General features: G+C 52.8%; 2 protein-coding genes across 2 annotated transcripts in view; one reads left to right on the forward strand and one right to left on the reverse strand.

Annotated features, from left to right (window-relative positions):
- LOC119963600 (programmed cell death protein 4-like) overlaps positions 1 to 1,421 on the forward strand; it is a 62,232-nt gene extending 60,811 nt beyond the window's left edge. Inside the window, 1 exon segment of the mRNA XM_038792932.1 lies at positions 70 to 1,421. Coding sequence (XP_038648860.1) covers positions 70 to 121 — 52 coding nt within the window. The 3' untranslated portion in view covers positions 122 to 1,421.
- A 4,340-nt stretch (positions 1,422 to 5,761) lies between these two features.
- Positions 5,762 to 8,172, reverse strand: part of LOC119963601 — a 27,231-nt gene continuing 24,820 nt past the window's right edge. The window contains exon 6 of the mRNA XM_038792933.1: positions 5,762 to 8,022. Coding sequence (XP_038648861.1) covers positions 7,396 to 8,022 — 627 coding nt within the window. The 3' untranslated portion in view covers positions 5,762 to 7,395. The remainder of the gene's footprint in view (positions 8,023 to 8,172) is intronic.

Here is an 8,172-nt window from a genome sequence, read left to right on the forward strand (position 1 = left end):
TCTCGTTTTTTTCAGCAAAACTCTAGTTGGTACTGCTAAGCGATCATCTGTTCTCTTTGTTGCTTCCAGGGGCCGTAAGCGCTTTGTGAGCGAGGGAGATGGTGGGCGTGTCAAGGAGTAAGACCACATTGTGTGCACTCTGCTGTTGCTGCACTCGAACATTTTACCAGGACCGCATCCATATTTCTACATGCAACACCAAGTGACTCAGCAGGGGCTTTTACAGAGCTGCAGGATCAGGTGGCAACAGCAAGTGTGGAAGCAACCTGTTCTCTCTCTCTCATTTTTATAAACATTGCAGACAATTAAATCACTCAGCACTTGCCCCCTTCTATGTTCAGGGTATCCAGCATTTACCAATTATTGGCTGTAATGGTAAATTCTATCACAGGATAGGAAGGGATTATTGGTCCTGGGCCAGGGCTGATTCGCTCACTGGATCGCCATCCAAAACACAATTTGCTGATGTCCATTAAACTGCACAGAGCAGAAGCAGAGAAGTCAGTATGGTTCAATTAGCTTTCTATGCAGACTGGGTGACTGGGTTTGAGGAGATGGATTCCTGCACCCCTCCCCTCCTATATTCATCTATTATTCTTTAGTGTTTTGCCTGTAGTGGGCACCCATTGCTCTAGAGAATGGACTTTAGGAAAGAGAATTTCACCTGAATCTGAGATCGGGAGGATGAAATCATGAGGAAGGATTGATACACCAACCCCAAGCGGAAAGTACCTGTGGAAGCAGGCAGCAACCATGGACCTCAACGGGAGGGAGCATTGGTCTGCTGCTGACCAACGAGAAGGCAGCATTGAATCGCACTTTGTTTAAAGGGGTGGCCTTGCTGTCGCCATAGAAACTGAAAGCAGTGGATTCCAATGGGGTGCAGAGTTGGGAAGCGGGCTTTACTTGGCTGTGTTCTGTTTTGGTGAGCTACTCGGAGCTCAGCAACTGAATTACTGTGCAGAATGATCACTCCCTCAGACTCCACAAGAGAGAGTGCCCACCACCTTCACTGCCACTAGAACAGTGGTGGAGTGTGGCAGGATGGGGAATTTTTACTGCTGGGAAATGTTCCCTTTAGTTGTTCTGCATGGCCCAATCTTTTCGGTGCACAGCCCTTTCAAAACATTTTTGCATGCATATATGCATTATTTCTTGCAGAACAAAACAGCACTGTATCTTTCAGGCTAATCTACAACCAAGCATCTATGCAGCTTAAAGAGAGCATATTGGTGGGTGAGGGACATGGACCAAACTGCAATTGGCAGTTTTGCAGGAGATGATAAAGGGACGGCTGGTTCAGAAACAATGGAATCACTTTCCCAACATCCACATCTCACAAGGGGAATTTTGGTTTTGTCTTTGATAGTGGGAAACGCTTTTATGAAAAGTTGGATCTGGAATAAAGATGATTCTACCAACCCATGGTCTTTGATTTATACCGTTGCCATGTATGTGCACCGTGAATCACGTGATGTTGCAAGGACAAACCACATTACATTTGAGTTTGTTCTCCCAGTCTACTGGATCTTGAAAGGCTTGTTACAAATCCCCAGCTTGGTCTGTAACCTGGGTTGAGATGGGATGAAAGTGAGACTTACTGACACAAGTAAGATCCTGGTGGGTTGGTAAAATCAGAGAAACCCGAGTTGTAACTGGAATTAAGTTTATAAACAATGTGTCTGTAAGGGTACCTCACTGGGGAGACAAGGAACTCGCTTTGCATTTCCTCAGACCAGACAAAAGCCACAGTAAATCCCTGCTGAAAAATCTCAATATCCTTCTCTAGGCTGGAGCACAATACTAATTGGACTAATTGAGGGTGTACCTACTTTATATATTCTATACTTATTACTGTGAGAAAGTGGAATTCCATTAACTTTTTTTAAGCAGTCTTAATAATAATCGCTTATTGTCACAAGTAGGCCGCAATGAAGTTACTGTGCAAAGCCCCTAGTCGCCACATTCCGGTGCCTGTTCGGAGAGGCTGGTACGGGAATTGAACACCCGCTGCTGGCATTGTTTTGCATTGCAAGCCAGCTGTTTAGCCCACTGTGCTAAACCAGCCCACCTCGTCCCATGGCCTATCAACCCCCCCCCCAAATCTCTGTTTCCCTCAGCTGACTCCCATCATTACTGCTGCTTACGCACAATTAAATCGGCTCACACTGACTATTTACCTCTTAAACCTATCTCCTCATTGTCAATAAAAGGCGGGAGAGATGAAGAACCAGCTAAAATCTTTTTTAACATCAGTAGTGGGCTAAATAGCTGGCTTGTAATGCAGAACAAGGCAACAGCGCGGGTTCAATTCCCGTACCGGCCTCCCCAAACAGGCGCTGGAATGTGGCGACTAGGGGCTTTTCACAGTAACTTAATTGAAGCCGACTTGTGACAATAAGCGATTATTATTATTGTATACTCTACCATTTCTTTTATCATCTCAGGAAAAACACTGACTCACTGATGTCACCCTGCTTTAACTTTTAGCTGCTGTATCATTCTGGTGAAATGGCTCGAGGGTCTGTCTGGGTGTCCCACTGACAGAAGAGACCTTCACTGATGAAACAACGTGCCCTCCGGCTGTTGGAAAAACTCAGTAGGACTGGCAGCATCTGTGGAGAGAGAAGAGTTAATGAAAGTCCAAGGTGACTTTTTGTTAAAAGTGCGTTCCTTCTGTCACTAAAGTGACTCATCAGTCATAGAACCCCACAGCACAGAAAAGGCCCTTCAGCCCATTGTGTGAATGCCAGACACCTCACCATTCTAATCCCATTTCCCAGCACCTGGCCATAGCCTTGTACGCCCTGGCATTGCAAGTGCACATCTCAATTCTCCTTCAATGTTCTGAGAGTCTCTGCCTCCACCTCCCTTTCAGGCAGCGCGTTCCAGACACCCACCACCCTCTGGGCGAAATGTTTCACCTCACATCCCCTCCAAACCTCCTGCTCTTTAACTTAAATCTATGTCCCCTGGTCATTGATCCCCTCCACCAAGGGGAAATGGTGGTGGAGGCAGAGACCCTCATCATTTAAGGAGTATGTGGTTGACCAGAGCCATCGGCTAAGAGGCAGGCACTTTTTACATCATCACTCAGGTTTCCCAACAATCTTTTACTCTCAGCTGTCGTGATTGAACTCGGCCAGTTAACTTTTGACTGTGATAAGTTCCACCGCGGGCGGACACCCGGCTCGCACTGGAACGCGGCCCCGAGGGGGAACGGCAACGCGGCCCCGAGGGGGAACGGCAACGCGGCCCCGAGGGGGAACGGCAACGCGGCCCCGAGGGGGAACGGCAACGCGGCCCCGAGGGGGAACGGCAACGCGGCCCCGAGGGGGAACGGGAACGCGGCCCCGAGGGGGAACGGCAACGCGGCCCCGAGGGGGAACGGCAACGCGGCCCCGAGGGGGAACGGCAACGCGGCCCCGAGGGGAACGGCAACGCGGCCCCGAGGGGGGAACGGCAACGCGGCCCCGAGGGGGAACGGCAACGCGGGCCCCGAGGGGGAACGGCAACGCGGCCCCGAGGGGAACGGCAACGCGGCCCCGAGGGGGGAACGGCAACGCGGCCCCGAGGGGGAACGGCAACGCGGCCCCGAGGGGGAACGGCAACGCGGCCCCGAGGGGGAACGGCAACGCGGCCCCGAGGGGGAACGGCAACGCGGCCCCGAGGGGGAACCGGAACGCGGCCCCGAGGGGGAACCGGAACGCGGTCCCGAGGGGGAACCGGAACGCGGTCCCGAGGGGTAACCGGAACGCAGTCCCGAGGGGGAACCGGAACGCAGTCCCGAGGGGGGAACCGGAACGCAGTCCCGAGGGGGAACCGGAACGCAATCCCGAGGGGGAACCGGAACGCAGTCCCGAGGGGGAACCGGAACGCAGTCCCGAGGGGGAACCGGAACGCAGTCCCGAGGGGGAACCGGAACGCAGTCCCGAGGGGGAACCGGAACGCAGTCCCGAGGGGGAACCGGAACGCAGTCCCGAGGGGGATCCGGAACGCAGTCCCGAGGGGGAACCGAACGCAGTCCCGAGGGGGATCCGGAACGCAGTCCCGAGGGGGATCCGGAACGCAGTCCCGAGGGGGATCCGGAACGCAGTCCCGAGCGGGAACCGGAACGCAGTCCCGAGCGGGAACCGGAACGCAGTCCGAGGGGGAACCGGAACGCAGTCCCGAGGGGGAACCGGAACGCAGTCCCGAGCGGGAACCGGAACGCAGTCCCGAGCGGGAACCGGAACGCAGTCCTGAGGGGGAGAAATGCAGTCTTGAGGGGGAACTGTAATGTAGTACTGGGGGGGGGGGGGGGGGGAGATAAACTGGAACGCAGTCTTGAGGGGGAACTGGAACGCAATCCTGAGGGGGAACTGGAACGCAGTACTGGCGGGGGCCTGGAACACAGTCCTGAGGGGGATCTGGAACGCAGTCCTGAGGGGGAACTGGAACGCAGTCCTGAGGGGGAACTGGAACGCAGTCCTGAGGGGGAACTGGAACGCAGTCCTGAGGGGGAACTGGAACGCAGTCCTGAGGGGGAACTGGAACGCAGTCCTGAGGGGGAACTGGAACGCAGTCCTGAGGGGGAACTGGAACGCAGTCCTGAGGGGGAACTGGAACGCAGTCCTGAGGGGGAACTGGAACGCAGTCCTGAGGGGGAACTGGAACACAGTACTGAGGGGGAGGAATGCAGTACTGAGGGGGAACTGGAACACAGTACTGAGGGGGAGGAATGCAGTACTGAGGGGGAACTGGAACGCAAAACTGAGGGAGAACTGGAACGCAGTACTGGGGGGGGGAACTGGAACGCAGTACTGAGGTGGAACTGGAACGCAGTACTGAGGTGGAACTGGAACGCAGTACTGAGGGGGAACTGGAACGCGGTACTGAGGGGGAACTGGAACGCAGTACTGAGGGGGAACTGGAACGCGGTACTGAGGGGGAACTGGAACGCAGTACTGAGGTGGAACTGGAACGCGGTACTGAGGGGGAACTGGAACGCGGTACTGAGGTGGAACTGGAACGCGGTACTGAGGGGGAACTGGAACGCGGTACTGAGGGGGAACTGGAACGCGGTACTGAGGTGGAACTGGAACGCGGTACTGAGGGGGAACTGGAACGCGGTACTGAGGCGGAAACTGGACACAGTACTGAGGGGGAGGAATGCAGTACTGAGGGGGAACTGGAACACAGTACTGGAGGGGAACTGGAACGCAAAACTGAGGGAGAACTGGAACGCAGTACTGAGTGGAACAGGAACGCAGTACTGGGGTGGAACTGGAACGCAGTACTGAGGGGGAACTGGAACGCAGTACTGAGGGGGAACAGGAACGCAGTACTGAGGGGGAGGAATGCAGTACTGAGGAGTACCTTGAACGCAGTACTGAGAGGGAGGAACGTGGTACTGAGGGGGGAACTGGAACGCGGTACTGAGGGGGAACTGGAACGCAGTCCTGAGGGGGAACTGGAACGCAGTACTGAGGAGTACCTTGAACGCAGTACTGAGGTGGAACTGGAACGCGGTACTGAGGGGGAACTGGAACGCGGTACTGAGGAGTACCTTGAACGCAGTACTGAGAGGGAGGAACGCGGTACTGAGGGGGAACTGCAGTGCTGCCTTTCACATGAGTGGATATTAAAGATCCAAAGGCACAATTAGAAAAACATACGAGTCCTCCCCAAAGTTCATTGAAACAGATTATCGAGTTATGCTGACATTCTTTCTGGACCGTGCTGTGCCCGCATTCGAGATCACTTTTTTCAACAACAGTGCTTATATTTCAAAAGTACTTTATTGGTTGTAAAGCGGTTTGGCTATCCTGAGATAATGAAAGGTGCTACAGAAACGCAAGTCCTTCTTCACTGTGACCTTGAGGGCACTGACAAGGCTTCAGTTATTGCCCATCCCTCGATGCTGAGCGTGTTAAAGGGTCAGTCGCAAACCGGGTATCAAGGAAATTAAGGACAGGAAGCAACAAGGAACCTGGGCTGGAATCTCTGAACCTTCCTCTGTCAGTAAGCAGAGTGACCAGGAATGTAACAGAGAGAGAGAGATAACGTGGATCCAATAGAAAGGATTAAAAAATTGTAAAAGGATAATTTCACAGAATGACAGAGCACCCAAGGAGGCCATTTGGCCCATTGAGCCGGTACCAGCTCTTTAGCGGACGTACCCAATTAATTTTGCTCGTCTCTTGTCCCCATAGTCCTGTCAATGTTTTCCTCCAAGTGTTTCTCTTTTGAAAGTTATTATTGAATCCTCCACCACCCCCCTTTCGTGCAGTGCATTCCAGATCAATAACAACGCACTGCCTAAGGATATTTGGAGGGACTAATCCAAAAGCTCAAAGAACCAGCACAGACATAGTGGACCAAATCGCTTCCATTTCTGTGTTGCCAGATTCAAATTAATTATATTTTCTTTATCCATTTATTCAGCTCTTAAAACTACCCAACCAACGCTGATTCAGAGAGAGAGATTTGTAGTCTTTCCGATTACTTTGGATATTCCTATAGCTACAAACCCTGGTCCTGGAAGAGGTTTGTAGTAAAGGGAGCGGCACACACAAAGATGTTACCCCTAGCTCTACGCCTGCCTCCATGTACTCAGTTCTGACTGTGGGAATCCATTAAGCTCCCTCTCACAACAGCACCATTACATTAGGTTATTAAAAGCTCTTAATCATCTCACACAAGTTCCAATTAATAAATTATTGCACAATTTGAGTTTACAAACAGTAATTAACCGTTCCCTGGTGGTCTAGTGGTCAGCTTTCAGTGCTTTCACCTCTGCGACTTGCCATCAATTACCGGTCAGGGTAGTGGATTTAATAGCAAACAATGATTTATTCAGACTGAAGGACTAATCCTCTCCCCCCTTCCCACTGACTCCACTCACGATCAGCGAGTATTAACACAGGCTTTCCCCTCCCCCCCCAGTGAAATCACCAACACCAGCAGCAGGAGCTTGACTATCCCACACCGAATTCGGAACAGCACTCAGGCTCAGGAAACGATCTGAATCACGGGAGAGGAGGGGGTGTGTGTCAAACCCATGTGATCATTAATCTGAGACAGCAACACAAGAGAATTTCAGGCAGGAGAAACAGTGAGAGCAACTCCCGATGAGGTTGAGGGAGAGATACAGGCGGGAAAACAGGCTTTCAGACAGGAGCTAGCAGAGGGAGGGAACGTGCACCAGGTTTCCTTTGCAGTCAAGCACTCACGATGGCTGTAGGTTATAAATAGTTCCAATATGGAGTAATATTCACAGTCCTATAGCACCTCAGTTGAACCTGAGACTGAAAAAGAGGTTCAGTGACTATCTCCGTGGTCCCACAGCCCCAGAAGTCTGGTCCCTTGGTTTAAATGCATTGCCGGGTTCCCCAATCTTTCAGTTTTCTCCCCTCACACGGGAAAGATGGGAGTCAGGGTCTCCTCGGGAAACTGGCAGGAGCAGAGACTTGCCGAATCGGCAGGCTGGAGCAGAGCGGTGCGCAGCTCTCCAACACAGCCTGGTCTGCCGTACCGGAAACTCCCACTCTCCTCAGCGCAGTCCTCATTGTCATCGCCATGAACAAGGCAACGGCAGACATCGATCCCAGAGTCTCCGGTAAGGCGTCTGTGCCTGGAGCGACTTTCATCATCCTCCTCCTCCTCCTCCTCCTCGGACACAGCCGCCTGTGACACAGTGACACTGACACCTTCAGCAGCACGGTCGGAGCTGGGCAGCGGCGATACTGGCTCGGGGTCACAAGGGCTGCTGGGGTCACAAGGGCTGCTGGGGCCACTGGCGGTGCTGGTCTCAGAATCGGAGCTGCTGTTGGGAGAGCTGGAGCTACAAGAGCAGCTGGTGCAGTTATTGGAGCTCAGTGAAGGGCTGAACTCAGCCCTGGTCCCTTGACATTGTATTGACGTATAGGATGGTGGAGGGGTGCTGGGCTGGGCCGATACCTCCTCATACGCAGGAAGCTTGAAAGAAGCCAAGAGTCCTGAAGAAAAGATTGAAAACCATATGAGACAGGAACCAGTTAGTCATTAGGTCACAGCTCATTATTCACCATCGTATCCTCTAAATTCATCACTGATCAAAGACCTTTCAGAGATACGGTATGGGCCGGAATAGAAAGGGAGGCACAAGTGGGTGTGAGGAGGGGAGGGGGAGGGAGGGGCAGGAGGGAGGGG

The sequence above is a fragment of the Scyliorhinus canicula genome, chromosome 3, assembly GCF_902713615.1.
Source record: "Scyliorhinus canicula chromosome 3, sScyCan1.1, whole genome shotgun sequence".
NCBI lineage: Eukaryota > Metazoa > Chordata > Chondrichthyes > Carcharhiniformes > Scyliorhinidae > Scyliorhinus > Scyliorhinus canicula.